Source organism: Scyliorhinus canicula, chromosome 27 (genome assembly GCF_902713615.1).
Source record: "Scyliorhinus canicula chromosome 27, sScyCan1.1, whole genome shotgun sequence".
NCBI classification, from domain to species: domain Eukaryota; kingdom Metazoa; phylum Chordata; class Chondrichthyes; order Carcharhiniformes; family Scyliorhinidae; genus Scyliorhinus; species Scyliorhinus canicula.
Genome location: NC_052172.1, coordinates 15,209,034 through 15,234,516, shown reverse-complemented (window position 1 = coordinate 15,234,516; position 25,483 = coordinate 15,209,034). Strand labels below are relative to the sequence as shown.

Genomic DNA, 25,483 nt, shown 5'->3' with positions numbered 1-25,483 from the left:
CCCGCAGTCCAAAGATGTGCGGGTTAGGTGAGGTCACGGGTAGAGGGCCGGGGGGCGGGTTGGGCCTAGGTAGGGCGCTCTTTCAGGAGGTCAGTGCAGACTCGATGGGCTGAATGGCCTTCTTGTGCACCTTAGGGAATTCTATGGTTCGATGCTGGGCATGATGAAGAGCGAGAGGGACACAGATTTAAATTGATTTGCACAAGAAGCAGGAGAAAAACATTTTCACCCAGCGAATGGGCAGCCTGGAAGTGTGAGGGAGGCAGGTTCCGGCGAGCCGTTCCAGAGGGCCCGGGGTGACTATTTCAACAGAAACAATGTTCAGGGGTACGGGGGGGGAAAGGCAGTGGAATGACACTAAATCACGATGCTCGTTTGGCGAGCCGGCGCTGACTCAGTGGGCCGAATGGCCTCCCTTTGCGCTGTAACAAGGCTTAGATTCTGTGCAGTTGGCTTGGGAGAGTTGGACCACCCTTCCTGGCCTGATTTGGAAGATTTCGGTGGAATGTCGCGTCTGGAAAATGTGATTTATTTTTAAGCGATGACAGGAAAGGGAGAAGTATTGGTCAGAGGAGGGAACACCTCCACTCTTCTTTGAATTGTGTCACCTTAGAGGCCTCGGCCTAACAGCTTATCCAGAAGATGGGCAGCACGGTAGCATTGTGGATGGCACGATGGCTTCACAGCTCCAGGGTCCCAGGTTCGATTCCGGCTTGGGTCACTGTCTGTGCGGAGTCTGCACATCCTCCCCGTGTCTGCGTGGGTTTCCTCCGGGTGCTCCGGTTTCCTCCCACAGTCCAAAGATGTGCAGGTTAGGGCGGATTGGCCGTGATAAATTGCCCTTAGTGTCCAAAAGTGCCCTTAGTGTTGGGTGGGGTTATGGAGATGGGGTGGAGGTGTTGACCTTGGGTAGGATGCTCTTTCCAAGAGCCGGTGCAGACTCGATGGGCCGAATGGCCTCCTCCTGCACTGTAAATTCTATGAAATCTATAAGATGACGCCCCCAACAGTGCTGCACCCCCTCGGTATCGTATTGGCTTTTGTGGCGTTGTGTGGCCAGTGCCCAGGAGAAGGGCCGAATGGCCGACCATCCCGGTGAGCGACGGCCTGGACAATGGGCTTAAATGTTGGGAGTGGGCGGCAAACCCCACAGGCCCATGGCTCAGAGGCGAGACCGAAGCAGCCCGAGTCCCGTCCGGGCAGCCAAACCTTTGGTCTGCGGCTGTCCCAAGCTGTGCCTGACCCCAAGCCTGTTTAACAGGGCGGGGGGGCGGGCAGCGGGCTGGCTGGCGAAATGGTAAATGTGTTTCATTTCCCCAGGACGCTCATCCCTCAACTTCAGCTCAATATGCGGCAGAGAAGTACAGAAGCCAGATATAATTAATGTATTTGATGTTGTAAACAGACCACGTCTGGCATTGCGGCTCAAACCCTGATAGCGTATGAGCAAGGATGACTCACTGTGCAACAGAATGTTTAAATAGAGCCACGCAGTTGATAAAATGAAGATTAAGGACTCAAAGAACAGGAGCAGGCATTACCCCCTCCTCACCCCGAGCCTGCTCTACCGTTTGATAAGATTGTCGCCTGACGCCTGCCCCCATCTCCATAACCCCACCACTCCCTTGTCGGTCCGAAAATCTGTCTAATTCGACCTTGAATATATTCAATGACCCACACCCCCCCCCCCTTCCCCACACTGCTCGCTGACGACCAGAATCACAAAGATTAGCTGTATAGCGGTGGAAGAAGTTCCTCTTCATCTCCATTTTAATAGACCCTCTTATCTTTAAACTGTGCCCCCTCCCCCACCGAGTTCTAGATACCCCCACGAGAGGAGAACATCCTCTCAGTTGCTGTGTTCTCTGTGATGACCGGTGTAATGATGTACACAGAACATTTAGTTGTCTAACTATAAAGACGGTTTATTAACAAACGCGTGGTTAGATAACCAACGAACTATGATACAGACAATGGCTACGGAATGAATTCAGTGAATTCTCTCGGTGCTTCTCTACGTGCTACAATCCTCTTGTACGTCTTCCTACCAACTCACCAGTGTTGCAAGTCACGGGGTGAATCTCTATCGCCACCTGCTGGTCGGAGGTCGTACTGATAACTACGTACACTGATAGACAACTATATACAATGATGTGTACGTGTACCACACCAGTATCACAGCGCCAGGGACCTGGATTCAATTCTGACCTCAGGTGACTGTGGAGTCTGCACGTTCACTCCGCGTCTGCGTGGGTTTCCTCCGGGTGTTCCGGCTTCCTCCCACAGTCCAAAGATGTGCAGGTTAGGTGGACTGGCAGTGCTAAATTGCCCCTCAGTGTCCAAAGATTAGGTGGGGATAAGAAAGGGGTATTGGGTTGAGGTGGGGTGCTCCTACGGAGTGGATCGGTGCAGACTCGTAGGCCCAACTGCACTGTAGAGATTCCACGATTCTATGAAGAGCACACATTTACTTGAAACATTTTAATATGTTAAAAAATCAGAACAATCTTCGTCTTTTAAAAACAAATACTTCTTTTACATCGGCTTTTACCCCTGGCTAGAGAGTCAATCAGTATCTAAACGATTAAACTAACTCTCTAAAGTATAGAACCATTGAATAGTACAGTATATAAGGAGGCCATTTGGTCCATTAAGTCTATACTGGCCCTTTCAAAGAATAACCTTGTCGGTCCTGCTACTCCACTGTTTCCCCATATTCCTGTATTTCTTTCTTCCTTAAATATTTACCACAATGGATTCCAACTCCCACCACTCGCTGTGCAAAAAGGCTTTCCCTCTCCTTCTGTTTTTTTTACCTTCTATCTGTGCCCCCGGTATTGATTCTTCAACCGCAGGAAACAGTTACATTTTATTGACTCCGTCTGAACCCTTCACGATTTTGAGTGTCTCTATCAGATCTCCTGTTGGCTTTCTCTGCTCTGAGGGAAGAACAACTTCAGCCGCTCCGATCTCGACAAGTAACTATGAACCCTCGCTCGCCCCTGGAGCCATTTCAAGCTAATCTCCTCCAAAACCTTTGCCTCCTTCCTGAAGCGCGATGCCCCAGATTGAGACAAAACACTCTGGCGTGCGCTGCAGAATTGGCGTTTTGTAGAGGGCCATGGCGTAGCGATAATGTCACTGGGCTAGTAACCCAGGAGAACCAGGTTAATGCCCTGGGGCACACGTGTTCAAATCCCGCCACGGAAGGTGGTGGAACTTAAATTCAATGAATAAAAATGTGGGGGTGGGGGGCAGCATGGTGGCGCAGTGGGGTAGCACTACGTCCTCGCCCTGGTAGGGGCAGCACGGTGGCCTAGTGGTTAGCACAACCGCCACACGGCGCTGAGGTCCCAGGTTCGATCCCGGCCCTGGGTCACTGTCCGTGTGGAGTTTGCACATTCTCCCCGTGTCTGCGTGGGTTTCGCCCCCACAACCCAAAGATGTGCAGGGTAGGTGGATTGGCCAGGCTAAATTGTCCCTTAATTGGAAAAAATAATTGGGTACTCTAAATTTATTTAAAAAATAAAAAAAGCACTGCGGCCTCACGGCGCTGAGGTCCCAGGTTCGATCCCGGCTCTGGGTCACTGTCCGTGTGGAGTTTGCACATTCTCCCCGTGTCTGCGTGGGTTTCGCCCCCACAACCCACAAACGTGCAAGCTAGATGGATTGGCCACGCTAAATTGCCCCTTAATTGGAAAAATGATTGGGTACTCTAAATTTATTTTAAAACAAAATTTTTTTTTAAATGTGGAATTAAAAACGGGTCTCGGCAATGGTGGCAGTGACAATTTATCAGCGATTCGGAGCTTCGCCAGCGCCCCTTTTCGGGTCTTTACCCGGTCTGGACCATAGGACGGCACTGTGGCACAGTGGTTAGCACTGCCGCCTCGCAGCTCCAGGGACCCGGGTTCGATTCCAGCCTCGGATGACTGTCTGTGCGGAGTTTGCACTTTCCCCCCCGTGTCAGCGTGGGTTTCCCCCCACAGTCCAAAATGGTGCAGGTTAGGCGGATTGGCCGTGCTGCAATTGCCCCTCAAGTGTCCAAAGGGTTAGACGGGGTCACTGCTGCTCTTTCGGATGGGCCTGGTGCAGGCTGGATGGGCCGAATGGCCTCCTTCTGCACTGCAGGGATTCTATATGAGACTCCAGGCCCGCACGGCACTGTGGATGGCCCTTAATTGCCCCGCTGAAGTGTCCCAGCCACTCAGCTCGAGGCCGATTAGGGATGGGCAGCAAATGCTGGCCCATGCCAGGAGGGGAATGAATGAATAAACCCTGACTCTCCACCTCTGATAATCAAACCCGGGTTCTGCGTGCTTTATTAATCTTTCCTGTAACAACCAAACACCCCCCTCTCCCCCCATCTCCGGTCCCACTCGTGCAAACCCAACCATTTTAAAATTAAGTTTGGATTGCAACTTTTCTCAATCCTTCTCCCACTAGGTGCTGCTTTGAATTCTGTCTGCTGTGTCTCTGCGTTGCTGAGGTCTCGCATCGCTTTCCTCCTTGCGTTCGTTGCGTTTCCAAGCTTGATGCAGATTTCCCAAAGCAGTGACCCCCCCCCCCCCCCCCCGTGCCCTCGTACTTCTAAATCAGTAATGTACATTTGTGTAAATATAGGAAGCCATTCGGCCCATCGAGTCCGCATCGACCCACCTAAGCCCTCACTTCCACCCTATCCCCGTAACCCAATAACCCCTCCTAACCTTTTTGGTCACTCAGGGGCAATTTTAACATGACCAATCCACCTAGCCTCCACGTCTTTGGGACTGTGGGAGGAAACCGGGGCACCCGGAGGAAACCCACGCACACACGGGGAGAACGTGCAGACTCCGCACAGACAGTGACCCAGCGGGGTATCGAACCTGGGACCCTGGCGCTGTGAAGCCACAGTGCTATCCACTTGTGCTACCGTGCTGCTCAAGTATTTTTGATTCAAGCGTGTGTGTGTATGTGTGGGGTGAGGAGGTTGGGGGGGGGGGGGGGGGGGGGAGGAGACGAGGCTGATGAAGTGTGCTCAATGTGCGGTGTTCTGCCTCGTGGAAGGGATATGTAATTGAAGATCCTGACCTCTTGCTCGGTCGCTGCTCTCGGGCTCTGGAACCGTTTCTGGTCCAGCTTCATTTCAGTTAAAGGTCAGGCTCCTTGCGATCGTTGACAGCAGTATTGATTTCCTCCTGCGAGCAACTGTGCAGCGCACCTTGAGCAGCCGCTTCGAGCTTAGCCCCTCAAATGCTAAGCGCCCTCTCCTTCCCATCAAGGCGTCAGCAGAAGACAGAGTGTCTGATTGTAAATTCACAAGCCGCCTCCACGCCTTCCTGAAAAAGTTGTCCCTTCACACTCTTCGCTTTCAGGCCCCTGCAGCGGAGAGAGAACAATGGCGCGGGGCGTCGCTGAGGACAGACTTGGGGAAACTGATGCAGAAGCAGAATTCTGCGGATGGTGGCAATTGGAAATGAAGCCGCAAGTGCTGAAAATACTCGGCAGGTCCAGCAGCACCTGTGGCGAGAACCAGAGTTTTTTTTTATATAAATTTAGATTACCCAATTATTTTTTCCAATTAAGGGGGCAATTTAGCGTGGCCGATCCACCTACTCTACACATTTTTGGGTTGTGGGGGCGAAACCCACACAGACACGGGGGAGAACGTGCAAACTCCACACAGACAGTGACCCAGAGCCGGGATCGAACCTGGGACCTCAGCGCCGTGAGGCGGTTGTGCTAACCACTAGGCCACCGTGCTGCCGTGGCGAGAACCAGAGTTAATGTTTCGAGTTGAATGCGACTCTCCTTGGCGGGAGCACAGTGGCTAGCACTGTTGCTTCACAGCGCCAGGGACCCGGGTTTGATTCCCGACTGTCTGTGCGGAGTCTGCACGTTCTCCCCGAGTCTGCGTGGGTTTCCTCCGGATGCTCCGGATTCCTCCCACAAGTCCCGAAAGACGTGCTTGTTGGGTGAATTGGACATTCTGAATTCTCCCTCCGTGTACCCCAACAGGCGCCGGAATGTGGCGACTAGGGGCTTTTCACAGCAAATTCATTGCACTGTTAATGTAAGCCGACTTGTGACACTAATAAAGTTTATAAAAAGATTACATTGTATGTGGGCGAAGTAAACAAGGACTGTCTCTCGATTTTTCTCCCAAAGAGGAATGAGTGGCTAGTTTATATTTTTCTCTTTTTTTTGGCACGATTCTGCGTTGTAATCTTTCTACGCTTCTGAGGAATAAAGGTTCTGGGATTTTAATCCCGCTGCAGTGAAGGAGTTGCAATACTGTGCTGCCCCTCCCAGGTACTTTTTAAAAGGATGTCAAGCATCCCATCTCTTCCACCCTCCCAGGCAGTGCATTCCAGACCTTCACCACCCTCTGGGTAAAAAGGTTTTTCCTCAAATCCCCCCTGACCCCTCACCTTGAGCTTGTGTCTCCTCGTGACTGACCCGTCAACTGAGAGGGAAACAGCTGCTCCCTATCCACCCTGACCATGCCCCATCAAATCCTTCAATCAGGGGCGTCACGCTGGCGCAGTGGTTAGCACTGCTGCCTCAGCTGAGGACCCCGGGTTCGATCCCTGCCCCGGGTCACTGTCCGTGTGGAGGTTGCACATTCTCCCCGTGTCTGTGTGGGTCTCAGTCCAATCACAGGCCCTGAGCAAGGCAAAATAGGCAGTCGCCAAGGGCCGTGTTATTTTGTGGGCGGAAATAGCTGAATGCTGGGACCTCAGCTGTTTACAATTTATAGAAATTACTTGGGCAAAGGGCGGGATGGAATGCAGGCCATATTCGCTAAGGATACAAAGATAGGTATAAGGAGGCTATAAAGGAATATAAATCATTCAATCATAGAATTTACAGTGCAGAATGAGGCCATTCGACCCATCGAGTCTGCACCGGCCGTTACAAAGAGCAGCCCACCCAAGCCCACGTCTCTACCCTAACCCAGTAACCCTCACTTAACCTTTTTTTGGACACTAAGGGCAATTTATCACGGCCAATCCACCTAACCCACGCATCTTTGGACTGTGGGAGGAAACCGGAGCACCCGGAGGAAACCCACGCAGACACGGGGAGGACGTGCAGACTCCGCACAGACAGTGACCCGAGCCAGGAATTGAACCCGGGTCCCTGGAGCTGGTAGGCAAGGTGCAGATATGAGGTGACTATCAGATCAGCCACAATCTCATTAAATGGCGGAGCAGCCTCGAGGGGCTGAATGGCCTGCTCCTTGCTCGCACGTTCGTATGAATGGACTATTCACTAAGACTACAAAAGTAAACAATCAGGACTCCGGCAGTGGGACTGAAAGATCAAAATCTCCTGATATGTGTCTCTAGATAGGGACACACACATGGAAGTCCATGTATTTACAGTGCAGACATTTCCAGGATTTTGTGCGATATTCATCATTCTGTTCCTGCAGCAGCTTTTACAAATTCATACATCTACATGACTTTATTCCGAAACTGTGAACCAATAAATAATATCAGGGAAAGCAATTAAATCGAACTCGCTCCATGGTAATGATTATTGATTGTGCAAATTGCACGTTAAAATCATCTAGTAAACATTTCAGAAACACATATTGCATCATGCGAGCCATATTACGCATTATAATGTGCATTTCTTCCAGTAAATATCCTGTGACAAGTGTAAAACAACAGGAATGTGCAATCGCTACCATAATATTCCCCTCTTCCATGTAAAATAAATCTGTAATTATTAAGGCTTAATTCTTATGCATACTAATGCCCAATATTAATTTTTGAAAGTTATTTTGGGGGTGTGGGGGGGCGGGGGTGCACGGCTGGAGGTTCGCCCAGGGTGTCTAACACTTGCACCCACCCTGGGATCACCCTTAATCTATGTTCGAGGGTACGCAGTCTGGGCTTGGAAACGCCAGTGCGGTTAGCTGTATTGCAAACCCAGGAAATTAAGTCCTGGAACATATGGTAATGGACTGTGCAAAATGTTGGTCAGGGTCCCTGGCTTAGCCACGCTTCGCAAGGGTTCAAGTCGCAAGGTTAGCTAAATGGAGTTTGGATCTACCATGATCTAAGAGGTTTGAGGGGCTGAATGGTCTCCAGTTCTTAAGTCAAAACTTGTTTTCATGCCCGGGGCAGCATATTTACTTGATAATTTACTTGCGGTTGAAGTCAAAGTGTAAGTGTACGGGCCAACTGGGCCCTGGGCGGCACGGTGGCACAGCGGTTAGCACTGCTGCCTCACAGCACCAGGGACCCAGGTTCAATTCCCACCTCGGGTGGCTGTTTGTGCGGAGTTTGCACTTTCTTCCCTTGTCTGCGTGGGTTTCCTCCGGGTGCTTCGGTTTCCTCCCACAGTCCAAAGATGTGCAGGTTGGGTGGATTGGCCGTGCTGAATTGCTCCTTAGTATCCAAAACGGTTCGGTTGGGTTACTGGGGTACGGGGATAGGGTGGAGGCGTGGGCTTAGGTAGGTTGCGCTTTCCGAGGGCCAGTGCAGAGTCGATGGGCCGAGTGGCCTCCTTCTGCACTGTAAATTCTACGACTCTATGTTTCTGAAGGGAGAAAGGTTCCAGGCTGGATTTCCAGCCTTCCGACTGGGGCTGGGATTGAAGTCCAGACGGAGGGATTGATGTCCGGATGGAACTAAATGTGGCCCCGCCACTTGGCGTGCCGCTTTCCTGGCTCCATCCCATCTTGGACCTTTTTTTTGTAGAGGTGGGTTGGCGAGGGCTACCCGTCCGCAAGGCTCTTTAAAATGCCCATTGGGGCCAGAGAGCAGCAGGAGGCGGCCTCCTGGCATCAGGCCACAGGGCCACTACTTCAGTCAGGCTTAGAGGCCCTCCGTGCCTGCCTGTTGAGGGTTCACCCAGTCCACTGCCTCCCTACAGCCTACCCCAACACTGGTAACCTGGCTGCGAAAGCCAATTTTGAAACAGGGTTTGGGAAAGTTGGAGCGATGGATCCTCCATCTTGAAGCACGCTCTCGAGCACTTAACCCTCGACTGCAACCTCCTGAGTTCCAAGCTTGAAGATCTCTGACCTCTGACCTCTGAAACTTCTGCTTTTAATTGGATGGTAAGCCCGGCCCCTGGCCAATTAAAGAGGAGCCCCCTCGAAAATCGGGGCCAGTGACCGCTCTCCACCCACCCACCAATCCACTGCCCCATTCCCTCCCGGTTGTTGGAAGCTGGGAATGATCCCGAATTTTATTTCCCGCCCTGAAAGGGAAATCCAACCCCTGCCCTGGTGGTTTGGTGGGATTGCACCTTTTAGAGAAAAGACAATGGGTGGGGAGGGTGGGGGTCACCATCGGCGGGACTGAAAGATCTCGTTAGCGGGACGGAATGGAAAATCTGGCACAATGAGGTTACTGAGGCTACCTTAGCAATCGCATCTTGTTACCTCTGCTGATTTGAATTTCTTGTTTAAAATGGCGTCCTCCTGGCACAATTATTTTTTTTAAATTTTAGATTACCCAATTATTTTTTCCAATTAAGGGGCAATTTAGCCTGTCCAATCCACCTACCCTGCACATCTTTGGGTTGTGGGGGGGGAAACCCACGCAGACACGGGGAGAATGTGCAAACTCCACACGGACAGTGACCCAGAGCCGGGATCGAACCTGGGACCTCGGCGCCGTGAGGCAGCAGTGCTAACCACTGCGCCACCGTGCTTTCTGCTCCTAGCAGGATTCTGACCCTTTTTGACTCCTTAAATTCCCCAACCCCGCACCCTCAGCCCAGACCCTCTTTTTAAAAATATAAATTTAAGAGCACCCAATTCATTTCTTTCATTTCCTCTCTTTAATATCTTAATCAACCTTTGCAAATGGAGTACACAGCAAAATGAAGTTTGGGCAAACAAATGTGAAACGTTGGTTCAGTCTCAACTGGAGAACTGGGTCCAATCCTGGGCACCGCTGGTCAGGAGGGATGCGGAGGCATCAGGGAGGATGCAGAAAGAATTATTGGAACGGTCCAGGAATGAGAAACCTCAGGAGTGGATAGACTGACAAAGGCCAGACTGTTCTCCGTGTGGGGAAGAAGATTGAGAGGAGATTTGGGCCAGTGATCCAGAGACCCAGGGGCTTGATCCAGGGGCACGGGGTTCTGATCCGGGGACACGGTGTTCGAATCCCACCACGGTAGCTGGTGGAATTTAAAGTGGTACCAGCCGAGGTGCCCCCCCCCCCCCTCGCAGAGAGCCAGCATGGACAGGGTGGATTGAATGGCCTCATGTGCTGTAACATTTTATGATTCTAACTTTTTCAAAAAAAATTTAGAGTACCCAATTCATTTTTTCCAATTAAGGGGCAATTTAGCGTGGCCAATCCACCTAGTCTGCACATCAGCCGAGACCTTCTTTCGAAAGAAGCGGTGACATTTGCAGCTACGACATTGGGACCTTACCAACCCCCCCCCCCCACCCCTCCGAGTGGGGCTTCCCGCCAGGGGCGCGGGAATAGTGCCCCCCCCCTCCCTGGCTCACAGAGGCCCAATTAAATTTCGAAGTTCAGCCGCCCCCCCCCCCAGCACACTTGGCGCTCTCGAAGGGTGAGGGCAGCCATCCACCTTCACCACTTTAATTACCTCTCGCTTACCAAGTAGGGAGTGCGCGAATGCGAGGAGTGGCCGGCTGTACACTCTCTCAGCACCGTTCCTCTTGAGCTGGCAGGTCAGCCCACTGCCACTGCCGAGGCATAAATCATCTCTGGAGGCAGCTTACTGTTCTTTATTTAATGCTTGCCAGATGGTACTGCGCAGTGCTAAAGGATCTCAGCGCGGTGATTCCTCGGAGTTAGAAGGGGATAAACTTTGGGAATACCTTTTGCCCATGCCTGCAGCTGCCTAGGCCCCAAACTCTGGAATTGGCTCCCGAAATCCGTCTTTTCCTGTCTGTGAGCCACTCCTCAAAGACTACACCCAGGTTCTAGTCACTTGTTCTAATATCTCTTTATAGTTTGGTGTTAATTTTATCTGAAACTCCTGTGAAATTTCTTGGGTGTTTTTTGCTGAATCAAAGGTGCCTTATTGTCATCTACATTGTTGTCATTTCTGTTGACTTAGCCGATTGCCCTAATTTCAGATTCAAACACATCACGCTCCGCTACACGTAACAAGGGCAGCAGATGCTTGGAAACATCCACCATCTCCACCTTTCCCTCCAAGCCACACACAATCCATAGATTCCCGACAGTGTAGAAGGTGGCCATTTGGCCCATCGAGCCTGCACCGACCCTATGAAAGAGCACCCTCTCTAAGCCCACTACCCCCCCCCCCCACCCTATTCCTTTTTTAAAATAAATTTAGAGTACACGATTCATTTTAAGGGGCAATTTAGCGTGTCCAACCCATCTACCCTGCACATTTTTGGGTTGTGGGGGCAAAACCCACGCAGACACGGGGAGAATGTGAAAACTCCACACTGACAGCGACCCAGAGCCGGGATCGAACCCGGGACCTCGGCGCCGTGAGACTGCAGTGCTAATCACAGCGCCACCGTGCCACCCCGCCTCCATCCTATTCCTGTAACTTAAGATTTTAAAAAACCTTTAAACACAAGCACATCAGGTTAAAGTCAATACTGAGAGCAGTTATTAGTTTTAAATCACTAAAGGATCGATTTACAGTTTTACGATTACAGAGAGAGAGACTCATACACCTTCTGGTCGTGACTGCAGCTATCCAGCTCTGAAAAAGAAAATAAAACACCCTGCAGCAAATAGCCTAAAACGAAAGTAAAAGGCTGACAGACAGCCCAGCTCCACCCACACTCTGACATCACTGATAAACACCCATTTCTTAAAGGTACATTTCTTAAACACCCATTTCTTAAAGGTACTCTCACATGACACCTCCCCCCAAGAAAAAAAACCATCAACTACAAGATGATTTCATTTTTCACCTTTTCACTATCCTTTAAGAAATGCACAGAGTAAATATACCTTTTCATTTCAAAAAACAACACGCACAAACAGGTATAATAATATAATCCATTTTTGTTCTTCTTCCTCCAACTGGAACCCTTCTCGATTGACAGTCTCTTGGAACAAGGTCTCTACATGATCTGTCCATTTCTCTACGCCTCGGCATTTCTCTTTAAAGTTAGATACCTTAGTTCAATCTGATCACAGAGTCCCTTGTAATTCTCCAACACAGGAGCATTGGTTATCACAGATTTCAGGCCGTCAAATGCCTGTTGACACTCCGCTGTCCACTGAAATTTTCAACGTGTCTTCAGCAAGTCCAGCAGTGGAGCAATCACGCTACAAAACTTTTGCACAAATGTTCGATCAAATCCACTCATGCCAAGAAATCGCATTATTTCCCTTTGTCTTGAGGGTATCGGAAACTCCTGAATAACTGTTGGTTTCACATCCCGTGTGACCATTCGACCCTGTCCAATTGTATGGCCAAGGAAAGTGACTCGGCTTTTCCAAATTCACCAAACCCGCCTCCTGAAGTCGATCGAATAACTCCATCAGATGTTTTAAATGTTCTTTCCATGTCTGGCTGAAAATTACCAGATCGTCGATGTATACCGCACAATTGGGTAATCCTGAAACAACTTTGTTAGTTAACCGTTGAAATATGGCTGGGGCGTTTTTCATGCCAAATGGCATAACTTTGAATTGGTATATGCCATCTGGACTCACAGAAGCTGAAATCTCATTCGCCCTTTCGGATAAAGGTACCTGCCAGTAACCTTTAAGAAATCCAGTTTAGAAATAAAAGCTGATTGTCCCACTTTCTCAATACAATCCTCCAAACGTGGGATAGGATAAGAGTCCATTCTTGTAACTGCAGTAATCTTTCTATAGTCCACACACAACCATTGGGTACTGTCTGGTTTTGGTACCATCACTATGGGTGAGCTCCATTGGCTGCAACCCACTTCAATTATGCCATATTTAAGCATACTCTCAATCTCTTTATTAACCTGTGACAATTTTAAAGGGGTAAATCTGTATGGGTGTTGTTTGATTGGAACAGCATTTCCCACATCTACATCATGTATAGCCATTTTAGTACTGCCCAATTTATCTCTACAAACTTGCCGACGTGATATGAATAACTCTTTCAGGTCAGTCTGTTTTCCTCTGGAAGGTAACTCAACAATTTATCCCAATTTTTAAGAACATTCTCGTTTTCCAATTTAATTTGAGGTACGTCAAATTCAGTCATCTGGATTTGATTTGTCACTTTGAGTTAGAATCATTAAAACCTCCTCCTTTTTCTCTCCTTCCCTTTCAAGTACCTTTTAAGCATATTCACATGACACACTTGGTGAGTCTTCCTTCTATCTGGTGTTTTTACCACATAATCCACCTCACTTAATTTCCTTTCAATCTGATACAGTCCACAAAACCCAGCTTTTAAAGGTTCCCCTACCGCTGGTAACAACACTAAAACTCTATCTCCACTGGCAAAACTACGAACTTTGGATTTCTTGTCCGCTACCCGTTTCATCACATTTTGTGCAACTTTTGAAATGAAATGAAATGAAAATCGCTTATTGTCACAAGTAGGCTTCAAATGAAGTTACTGTGAAAGGTCCCTCGTCGCCACATTCCGGCGCCTTTTCGGGGAGGCTGGTACGGGAACTTTTAAATGTTGTCTAGCCAATTCACCTGCTCTACTTAATCGTTCCCTAACATTTGACACATAATCCAATAATGTAAGTTCTGATTTCTCACTCACCAATTTTTCCTTAATCAATTTAAGTGGTCCTCTTATCTCATAACCAAAAATTAGTTCAAAAGGACTGAATTTGGTTGACTGATTAGGTGGATCCCTAATTGCAAATAGTACGAATGGAATTCCTTTATCCCAATCCTCTGAATAATCGTGACAATAAGCCCTCAACATTGTCTTTAATGTCTGAACCAACCTTTCTAACGCGCCCTGCGATCCGGTAGTGATGCAAACACTTCACTAGCCCTACCTACCAGCTTGGTTTGAATTAGTAATATCACATGTCCTGTGGCCATTTCATTTGTTTAGCTACCTTCTCAAATAAAATGAAAAAGGCTTCCACCTCCTTCTCATCAAACGTTGGCAATGCTTGGACATATTTAAATAGATCCCCACCAAGCCTTCGACTATGATGCTCTTTCTTACTATCCTCATCACTATCCTCCAACTGTACATTTCCCTTTACGTCTGCCAATTTTAACTGACTTACGTTTCATAGCCATCAAGTTCAAACTCTCTCTTTTTCCCTTTCCTCTCTATCTCTTTCCTTTTGTTCTGCTAGGGCTATTCTTTCTTTGTTTCTTTCTTCTCTCTCCTTTTCTTTTTCCCCGATCTGTATCTCCCTTTCTCTTTCTTTTTCTCTCATTGCATATTCAAGCTGTTTTAATTCTTTATCATGTTCAAGTTGCTTAATCTACAACTGGATCTTTGCCATTTCTAATGAGTCAGACGGTATCTCAGGTAATTTTAAATACTTAGCCACTGCCATAATTACCTCATCTTTTCGCATTTTGTCAGGTAATGTTAACTGCAATGTTTTTGCTAAATCTAACAGCCTGTTTTTAGTCTCTGTCCGTAAGGTACTGCTTGTGACTGTCTCCACCCCCAAAAACTTCAAAGCCTCTGAAAGAGCCATTGTCCACAACACATTCCCCACTTAATCTAGAATACCACACCTGAAAAGCAACCACAATATGCTCACCCCTCCCTGTCTTTAAGTTCACTAAGCCAATCCAATAGATAGACTTTTATCCCCCTCGAGCCCCCAATTTGTTATGTGCCAGGGTTTAGAGAACTCCAAAGTATATCCACACAAAGTATATGACCCACTGCGTTTAATAGATTGTGGTATGGGGAGCACACGGGCCACTCTACAGGTGTGGTACAGCAGAAATGGAAAAGTATTTTGTTAAAGCAAAACAATGTTTATTCTATGAACTCAAGTTAACCTTTTCAAAACACACAGTGAACATCTTAGCAACCATTAATTCAAATTCAACCCGCAAAGAATACAACACTAAGTAATCCTTAAGCTGTCCTTTTAACATCCATAAGACTTTTTAAAAAGCCTTTAAACAGAAGCACATCAGGTTAAAGTCACTACTGAGAGCAGTTATTAGTTTTAAATCACCAAAGGATCTATTTACAGTTTTTCGATTACAGAGAGAGAGAGACTCATACACCTTCTGGCTGTGACTGCAGCTATCCAGCTCTGAAAACAAAACTAAAACACACCCTGCAGCGAACAGCCTAAAATGAAAGTAAAAAGCTGACAGACAGCCCAGCTCCACCCACACTCTGACATCACTGATAAATACCCTTTTCTTAAAGGTACACTTCTTCAACACCCATTTCTTAAAGGTACTCTCACATGACAATGGGCAGGATGGCTCCCTCCCGTCCCGCCCGCAACGATGCCCACCGGGGTGGGTAGAGTGGGAAAATTCTGGCCGCTGTTGTCATTACCATGAGGCGAACTTTCCATTCCAGATGTGGCTAACCGAACTTGATTTGAACCCGCGTCCCCTGGGCCTCTGGACTACTAGTTCAGTGGCACCCGACTGCCCGAGCTCCCTCCCTAACAGCGTGGAGGGTGTACCTACACCCCATGCCACCTTCACGAGGGGCAATTCGGGACGATTAGGTCCCAGCCAGCAGTGGGGGGGATGGGGTGGGGAGTCGCTGGTGGGGGGGTGGGGGGGGGGGGCCTGAAACTGGAGCAGAGGGCAGTGATCTCGGAAGATAGGATGGGGACGGTGCCAGATGGCGGGATTTGAGATTTCAGCCCTGAGTTCCGCACCTTGCCGGAGATGCACAGTCACTCATTCCTGCAATGGGGGCTATCTCTGACATACACTTGTCTTGAGAAACATTGCACAGCGTGAATGGGTATTAACTTCGCTTTACGCTCTCTGATTGAGAAGCAGAGCTGCCATTAAAAGCTACTCTGCTGTTTAATCATCCATCTTTATTAAATCTGCTAACTGAGGAGGCATCCCAGAGTTGACATTTACAATACTCCCAGTGCAGCCCGATGTAGTAAAAACCTCTCTGCAAATAGGAAAGATCATTTCGCAAATTTTGCTTGTACAGAAAAAGGGATAAAAGCGGCTTTGGTGGCTGGGGGGGGGGGGGGGGGGGGGGGGGGAGAGCGTTTGTCCGAGGAGTGCGTGTCTTGAATTCATCGAGCCTGCAGCACAGAAAATAGGCTCTTCGGCCCAACTGTCCCGTGCTGACCCTTCTGTTCCACGCCGGGTCCCCTCCGTCCCTTCCTCATCTCACCCTCCGCATTTATGTAGCACCTTTCCTAGGGCCACCCGGACGACCCAAAGCGTTTCACAGCCCATGAGGTATCTTGCAATGTAGGAAATCTGTGCACCATGGAATGGTTTGGTTGAGGGGTGGATTTGCGAACATGCGAATCAGGAGCAGGAGCAGGCCATTCGGCCCCTTGAGCCTCCTCCTCCATTCAGTAAGATCAAGGCCGGGGGGGGGGAGATCCCCGCGTTCCTCAGTACTGCACTGGAATCACAGTTACCTTCTATTTATTCCCTTCTCCCGCATAGCTAGCTGCCCAGAAAATGCACCGTGCTAGATACTTGCGGGTTCGACGTACTCAGCTATCTTTGGGTGAAGAGTTTCCTCCTGAGTCTGTGTCACAGCTGAATCAATGTGAACATACGGACTGACTCCCTGCTGTTGGCCGTCATTCGCCAGCAGGGGTTTCCAAGGTTCTTGTGTGTTTTCTCGCTTTCCTTTTATTAGCCAAATGTTACGTTTTCCCACTCGCTGTTTGGAGTCAGACCTTGTTTCCAGTGCGTGAGACTCCTACCTCTGCGTCAGAACGTCGGGTTGGGCGTTGTTAAACCTTCCCAGAGATTTGGACTGAAGACAAAAACCTCCGATCTAAAACCCGAACTCTCAGAAAGGTCCTTGGAATGTTTTGGGCACCCCCGAAGCTTCTGGCAGGGGTTTGCCAGGGCAATGTCCACGGTGTTAGGTACGCGGGTGGTGCCGAGTCCAGAGGTGGCGATCTTTGGTGTGTCAGAAGACCCGGGAGTTCAGGGAGTGAAAGAGGCCGACGTTCTGACCTTTGCCTCCCTGGTAGCCCGGAGACAGATCCTGTTAATGTGGAGCGACTCGAAGCCCCCCCCCCCCCCCCCCCCCCCCCCCCGAGTGTGGAGACTTGGGTCAGTGACATGGCTGGGTTTCTCAAGTTGGAGAAAATAGCGGCTTCACGACGCTGAGGTCCCAGGTTCGATCCCGGCTCTGGGTCACTGTCCGTGTGGAGTTTGCACATTCTCCCCGTGTCTGCGTGGGTTTCGCCCCCACAACCCAAAAATATGCAAGCTAGGTGGATTGGCCACGCTAAATTGCCCCTTAATTGGAAAAATGATTGGGTACACTAAATTTAAAAGAAAAAAAAAGTTGGAGAAAATAAAGTTTGCCTTGAGGGGGGTCAATGCTGGGGTTCTCCCGGAGGTGGCAGTCGCTCATCGACTTTCTCGGGGAAAATTAAAACGTCAGCAGAAGCAGCATTCTGAAGGCGGGTGGGGGGGGGGGCGCGGGTAGGTGCAATATGGTTAAGGGATGTACAGAGGGGGTTGGGTGGGAAATGTCTAGTTTACCATGTTGATCTTTATGCTATTATTGTTTTGTTTGTTATTATAAAAATTTTTGCCTTAATAAAAATATTTTTAAAAAAAAAAGAAAGGTCCTTGGAGCCAAGGCTCTGGAAACAATCCGATGTCCTGCTAAATCTACCCCCCATTCGGCCCATCGTCTCTTTGCTCGAGCACTCCAAACTGCGACGTCTTGATTCCCTTAAGAGCGGGAGGTCGAGGGGTATTCCAACCACGGTGTTGAAAATGATGAAAGGGGGCAGCACGGTGGCGCAGTGGGTTAGCCCTGCTGCCTCATGGCGCTGAGGTCCCAGGTTCGATCCCGGCTCTGGGTCACTGTCCGTGTGGAGTTTGCACATTCTCCCCGTGTCTGCGTGGGTTTCGCCCCCACAACCCAAAGATGTGCAGGGTAGGTTAATTGGCCAGGCTAAATTGCCCCTTAATTGGAAAAATGAATTGGGGACCCTAAATTTATTTTAAAAAAGAAAATGATTTGAGAGGGTAGAGGAAGAGAAGGCAATCCCTCTGGTGCCCGGCCGGGTGGTGTATGTGTGTGTTGGGGGGGGGAGTTCAGACTAAGGAGACACAAATCTTAAAATTCAAATTAAGCCATTCAGAAATGGAACGAGGAAGCATCGGAATTTGGAACTCACTCCTGAAAGGTCGCAAATGCTGGGAAACCTTTAAGACTTTGATTGCTGGATTTTTGTTGAGTATCAAGGGAGCAAAGTGGGGAGGAGGGATGTCAATGGGGTTGAGGCACAGGTCAGCCATGATCCGATGGAACGCCATGGTATTTCCGAGGAGCTGAACATCCAGGAGGCCTGGGACCGGACGGGGCGCCAGATTTGTGGGATTTTACGGGATTTGGTCTGGCGTGTGTTTATAGTCCATAAAACGAAGGGGGAAAAGTGAAGACTAAAAGGGTTTTATTCAAGCTGCTCCTCAAAGAGGCAGCTTCAAAAGGAGCCGCATTGCTGGTCCTTGCCGACTCTGGAACGCCGGCCAGGGCAGGGGTCCGGTAGTTCTGTTCCTAGGTTATAGACTCATAGATGTTTACAGCATGGAAACAGGCCCTTCGGCCCACATATCCATGCTGCCCAGTTTCTATTACTAAGCTAGCCCCACTTGCTCACATTTAGCTCATACCCCTCTATTACCCACGTCGCCAATGTCTAACTGTTTTAGAAAGAACAAAACCGTACCCGCCTCTACCACTGCCCCATGGCAGCCCATTCCAGATGCCCACCACCCTCTGTGTGAAGAAATTTCCCCTCTGGTCTCTTTTGTATCTCTTCCCCTCTCACCATAAACCTGTGCCCTCTAGTTCTAGACTCCTCTACCTTTGGGGAAAGATGTTGACTATCTACCTTATCGATGCTCCTCATTATTTTGTAGACCTCTATGCGATCACCCCTAAGCCTCCTACGCTCCAGGGAAAAAAGTCCCAGCCTATCCAGCCTCTCCTTCTAACTCAGACCATCAAGATCCGGTAGCATCCTCGTAAATCCCTCCTGCATTCTTTCTAGTTTAACAATATCCTTCCTATAATAGGGTGACCAGAACTGAACACACTATTCCATGGGCGGTCTTACCAATGTCTTGTACAACTTCAACAAGACGACCCAACTCCTGTTTTCAATATTCTGACCAATAATGCCTTCTTCACCACCCTGTCCAATTGTCACTCCACCTTCAAGGTGGAGTGTTCCTAGGTTATAGAGTCATAGATGTTTACAGCATGGAAACTGGCCCTTCGGCCCACTTATCCATGCTGCCCAACTCCCTACCATTAACTGAGTAGGTCCTGCCCTGGTTTGATCAACCAAAATGCACCACCTCGCATTTATCCAAATTAAACACCATCTGCCATTCATCGGCCCAGCGGCCCAATTGGTCAAGATCCTGTTGCAATCTTATATAACCTGATATAAGTTCCTTAGGGCAGCACGGTAGCATGGTGGTTAGCATAAATGCTTCACAGCTCCAGGGTCCCAGGTTCAATTCCCGGCTGGGTCACTGTCTGTGCGGAGTCTGCACGTCCTCCCCGTGTGTGCGTGGGTTTCCTCCGGGTGCTCCGGTTTCCTCCCACAGTCCAAAGATGTGCGGGTTAGGTGGATTGGCCGTGCTAAATTGCCCGTAGTGTCCTAAAAAGTAAGGTTAAGGGGGGGGTTGTTGGGTTACGGGTATAGGGTGGATACGTGGGTTTGAGTAGGGTGATCATGGCTCGGCACAACATCGAGGGCCGAAGGGCCTGTTCTGTGCTGTACTGTTCTATGTTCTATGAATTCACAAAGGCACACCTCCCAACTTTCCCCCGACTGCCCATGCCAATGCCACTTATATTGGAACGTAACCAGTGGATACCACTGTTTGCAGCCTCAGTGACAGTGAGTCAGGCTGCACGTGAGCACCTTGTCTGACACTCCAGTGCCAGAGCTGGTGGTACACTGTTGAAGGCGCCACCCCCTTGACAGGGATGGCAAACCGATGCCTCACTGTCTTACAATGTGCACGGTCCCATGGCACCATTTGACAAAGCCCCCCCCCCCCCCCCCCCCCCCCCTCCTCCTCCCCACGTCCCCTCGGGATTCTGGAGGATATTTACCTCCTCAACCAACACGGACAAAGACGTACATTTCGGACAGAGACTAATGTGAAAGCGGAAAAACCGCAGACGCTGGAGATCTGAAATCGGAACAGAAAGTGCCGGAAAACCCTCGGCCCTGGCAGCACCTGCGCAGAGAGGAGCAGGTTTAACGCTTGGGGGTCCGGATGCTGGAGCGGGGCAGAAAGGTGACGGATTTTATAATATCCAAGAAGGGGTGGGTCAGAGACAGGTGTGAACTTGGAGAGGTTGGGAAAATATGTTTCAGGCCAGGCAACGGAAATGGTTTTTTAAAACTTTTAATAAATTTTGAGTACCCGATTCATTTTTTTTTCCAATTAAGGGGCAATTTAGCCTGGCCAATCCACCTACTCTGCACATCTTTTGGGTTGTGGGGGCGAAACCCACGCAGACACGGGGAGAATGTGCAAACTCCACACGGACAGTGACCCAGGGCCGGGATCGAACCTGGGACCTTGGCGCCGTGAGGCAGCAGGGCTAACCCACTGAGCCACTGTGACGCCCGGCCACGGACATGTTAATGAGTAGAGTTAAGGACTAAAGATGGTATTAATAACGGCATAAAGGTACGGTCACAGTATGTGTTAGGAGAAGTGATGCACAATCAATGGACAGGAAATGTAGGTGAAGTCCGAACGAAAGGCTTTAATTAGCAAGAAGTGAGCCCGGCAGCAGATGTACAGGAATAGCTGGCTGCCGGGGAACACGGGTTCTTATACCCCGCCTCGTAGGCGGAGCTATCTTCCTCTTAGCCAATAGGAATAAGAGGCACACAATACCTGGGCCAATGGGCAGCGGGTCCTCTGCACCAATGGCAGCTCACACTCCCTGGTATCGTAATACCCCTAGTCACACTACCATAAGAAGAAGAAAGGTCAGCCCTCTGAGAGAAAAACCTGTGAACAAGTGACAGATAGCCCTGTGGGAGATGGGGGAGGGGGGGGGGAAGAGGAGGAAGGGGGCGGGGAGGGAGGGGAGGGAGGGACAGTGGTGTGCATTGGGATCAAAAAAACATTCTGAATTTCAAGCCCAATAGGACTCTGCTTCAGAATGGTAATATTGTTAGGCTGGGCCAGACAGATTTTTGGTCTCCCAGGGAATTATGGGATGTGGGGAACAGACAGGAACGATGGTATTTAATGGAGGAGCAGGCTTGACGGGCCGAATGGTCTACTCCTGCTCCGATGTTAACACTGTTTCTCTCTCCCTGAATGCCGCCAGGCCAGCTTGAGTTTCTCCAGCGCTGCTTTCAAATCGGCCGGTCACCTTTTGATTGATTTCAACAACAGAAAATGAACTTGCATTTACATAGCGCCCCTCACAACCCCAAAGCACTTTGCAGCCATCAAAGTACAATGTTGAAGCGTAGCCGCTGTTGTCGCCCAGGGAAGGCAGCAGCGCAAATTGTGCACTGAAAGATCCCACAAGAAGCAACGTGATTGCCAGCAGGTAAACATTTTCAGCGATGTCGGTTAACGGCCAGGACACTGGGGAGATCTCCCCTGCCTTCCTTTGAAATGGCACCATGGGATCTTTCCCCTCCAGGTGAGAGGGCAGATTGGGATGGGGAGGGAGGGGGGAGGACTCTGTTTTAACATCCTGTCAGATTAAAGGATTTTGCTCGGTACGGAATTCCAATTGATGAATTTGCCAGCTTGACATCTCTTGAATGGGAGGTTTTCAATGCAGGACTTCGAGTCGTTACTGAGAGGTGTGGTAAAATTCCTAGTTTCAAATTCCTAGGGGTGCATATCACCAAAAATCTGTCCTGGTCCACTCACGTCGACGCTATCACCAAGAAAGCACAACAGCGCCTATACTTCCTCTGGAAACTAAGGAAATTCGGCATGTCCACACTGACTCTTACCAACTTTTACAGATGCACCATAGAAAGCATCCTATTGGGCTGCATCACAGCCTGGTATGGCAACTGCTCGGCCCAGGACCACAAGGAACTTCAGAGAGTCATGAACACCGCCCAGTCCATCACATGAACCTGCCTCCCATCCATGGACTCCATCTACACCTCCCGCTGCCTGGGGAAAGCGGGCAGCATAATCAAGGATCCCTCCCACCCGGCTTACTCACTCTTCCAACTTCTTCCATCGGGCAGGAGATACAGAAGTCTGAGAACACGCACGGACAGACTCAAAAACAGCTTCTTCCCCGCTGTCACCAGACTCCTAAATGACCCTCTTATTGACTGACCTCATTAACACTACACCCTGTATGCTTCAACCAATGCCAATGCTTACGTAGTTACATTGTATATCTTGTATTTTCTTGAATTTTGTTTAATTCCCTTTTCTTCCCATGTACTGAACGATCTGTTGAGCTGCTCGCAGAAAAATACTTTTCACTGTACCTCGGTACACGTGACAATAAACAAATCCAATCCAATCCAAAATTGTGCATCTCGCTCCCTTTTCTGTACGTTCGGATGTGAACTGAGTTGCTCCCAAAGTGGTCGAGACTGTTTATTTTTTTTTAATATTGAACTGCTTAACTTTAATTTCTTTCTTGCTTTCCTTCCGCAGTCCCTGGATGGTTTTATTTTTGCACTAAATCGAGAAGGAAAATTCTTGTACATCTCTGAAACCGTCTCCATCTACTTGGGACTGTCACAGGTAGGATAACCACGGCTGCTCTTCATTCCTTCTTAGCGCACTTAGCCTCGCATTCCCGGTGCGGCAGCCATGCTCCATGGCTCGCATCTCCGGCGGGTTCCATGGCCTTCCCAGCTGGGCCTCTCCGGGAGCCACTGTTGAGGAACGGTTGGGCTTGTTTCGAGGAAGAGTAAGACGCGACTCTCTTTAGGGTTTCGGTCAAGGGTGGTATCATGAGCGGTACAGGCTTGGAGGGTCGATGGCAATCTTATTATCTAAGCGATTGGAGAGCTCTTGAGGTACAGAAGGACCTGGACGTTTGAGTGCATGAATCGCAAAAGGCAGGAACAGCAAGTAACTGTGAAAGCTAACAGAATGTTATTGGCTATTGCGAGAGGAATTGAATGTAAAAGTCGGGAGGTTATGCTTCAATCGTACAGGAAACTAGTGAGTCCACATCTTGAGTACTTGGTGCAGTATTGGTCACTTTATTTAAGGAAGGGAGTAAATGCGTTGGGAGCAGATCAGAGACGGTTGACCAGACTCATCCCAGGAACGGGTGGGTTGCCTCATGAGGGAAGGTTGGACAGGATGGGCAAGTATCCACTGGTGTTTCGAAGAGTAAGCGGCGACATGATCGAAATCTTTACGATCCTGAGAGATTATCGACAAGATGGATGTGGGGAGGATGTTTCCTCTTGTGGGAGAACCGAGAACTAGGGGGTCACTGTTTAAAAATAAGGGGATCACCCATTTAAGACAGAGATGAGGCGGAATTATTTCCCCTCAGAGGTTGGCGAGTCTCTGGAACTCGCTTCCTGAAAGGACGGTGGAAGCGGAATCTTTGAATAATTTGAAGGCGGAGGTGGATAGAGTCTTGGTAAGCAAGGGGGGGGGGGGGGGGGGGGGGGGGGGGGGTGGGGGGGGGGGGGGGGGTGGGGGGGGGCAGTGACAGGTTATCGGGGGGTGAGCGGGATGCAGATTTGAGGCTACCATCAGATGAGCCGTGATCTTATTAAATGGGCGAGCAGGCTCGAGGGGCTGAATGGCCACCTCCTGTTCCTTGCTCGCATGGTAGAAGTTCGGGCGAAGCACGGAGTTTAACCAAAAGCTCAAGTTAAGAAGATCCCGGCTAAAATACATAGATGCTGGTGAGGCGTTCAAAGATTCATCTTCCATGGCCACCATTGAAGACATTTGTTAACGGAGGAGGTCATTCAGCCCCTCAAACCTATTCCGCCATTCAATAAGTAGCTGATGTGCTACTTGACTCCACACACCTGCCGTTGCCCCATATCTCTGAATATCTTTGGTGAGCAAGAATCAATCAACTTGGATTTAAAATGAGCAATTGATATCTCGCAGATTGCCGTTTGCGGTGTAGAGCTCGAGGCCGAATCAGCCTTCGTTCTGTGTGTGGAAACATGTTTCCTAATTTCACTCCTGAAAGGGTTGGCTCTAATCTTTGTATTCTGTGCCCCTGATGGAGGCTCTCACAACTAGTGGAGATAGTTTCTCTCTATCTGCCCTGTCCGTTCGGCTAAATACCTTGAAAATGTCCTTCAAGTCACCCCTTAACCTTCGGAATTCCAGGGAATCCGACCATAGTTTGTGTAATCTCCCCTTGCAATTAAACGCATGGAGTCCGTTCTGGTTAATTGATGCTGCGCTCCCTCCGAGGCCCATATATCCTCCCCGACGTGTTCCTCAGCCATCTGAACTCCAAATACAGGTTGTCCGACCACACCTACCTGTTGGCCAAAACCGAAGTCTCATTCACTCTCACAGGTATCGATGGATTGAGTATTGTTGGGTGACTATAATTCATTTTGTTTTCCGTCTCAAAACTTCACGTGGGTGTGTGCACGCTCACCTCACACATCCTCTGTACAAACTCCTTAAAGTCTTGAAACCTTCCATCAATTCACTTCTTAACCTTCTGGACTCCACACAATATAATCCTCTGAATTTAACCCATTATATAAACCCCAACACAAGAAATATGCCCCATACACAACGTACATACACACACATTCACACACACATATTCACACTCACAAACATTCACACTCTCACACGTGCTCACACACGTGCACATGCACTCGGGCACTCACTCACACATGTGCACTCACACATACGTGCACTCACACACACACGTGCTCAATCACACACACACACTCATTCTCCCATACACACACTCAATTTCTCGTACACACACACTCAGGGCGAAATTCTCCGCACTCACGACGGTGCGGAGAATAGCGGGGGTCGTAAATTTTTACGGCCACGCTAGTCTGACGCCCTCCCGCTATTCTCCCCCCCCCCCCCCCCACGCCCGACTCCCGACACGAATCGCTGCCGCCATTTTTTTTACGGCGAGCTGCGATTCTCAGCCGGCCGATGGGCCGAAGTCCAAGCCCTTTACGGCCGTTTTTACGAACGTCAAACACACCTGGTCTGACCGTTCGTAAAAACAGCCGTAAAGTTCGGATCTTGGCAACCATGGCACCGATTGGCACGGCAGTACCACGGCCGTGCCAAGGGTGCCATGGGCCCGCGATCGGTGCCCACCGATCGCGGGCAGCGGGTCCGATTCCCGCGCACTCTTTGTCCTTCCGCCGCCCCGCTGTATCCATTCGCGGGGCGGCTGAGGGGCATCCCGGCCCGCG

General features: G+C 49.5%; 1 protein-coding gene across 4 annotated transcripts in view; it reads left to right on the top strand.

Annotated features, from left to right (window-relative positions):
- npas1 (neuronal PAS domain protein 1) overlaps window positions 1-25,483 on the top strand; it is a 402,370-nt gene that overhangs the window by 276,135 nt on the left and 100,752 nt on the right. For all 4 annotated transcript variants that reach the window (XM_038786009.1, XM_038786006.1, XM_038786007.1 and 1 more), the window contains one exon: window positions 22,746-22,835. In XM_038786009.1, the coding sequence (XP_038641937.1) occupies window positions 22,746-22,835 (90 nt within the window). The remainder of the gene's footprint in view (window positions 1-22,745; window positions 22,836-25,483) is intronic.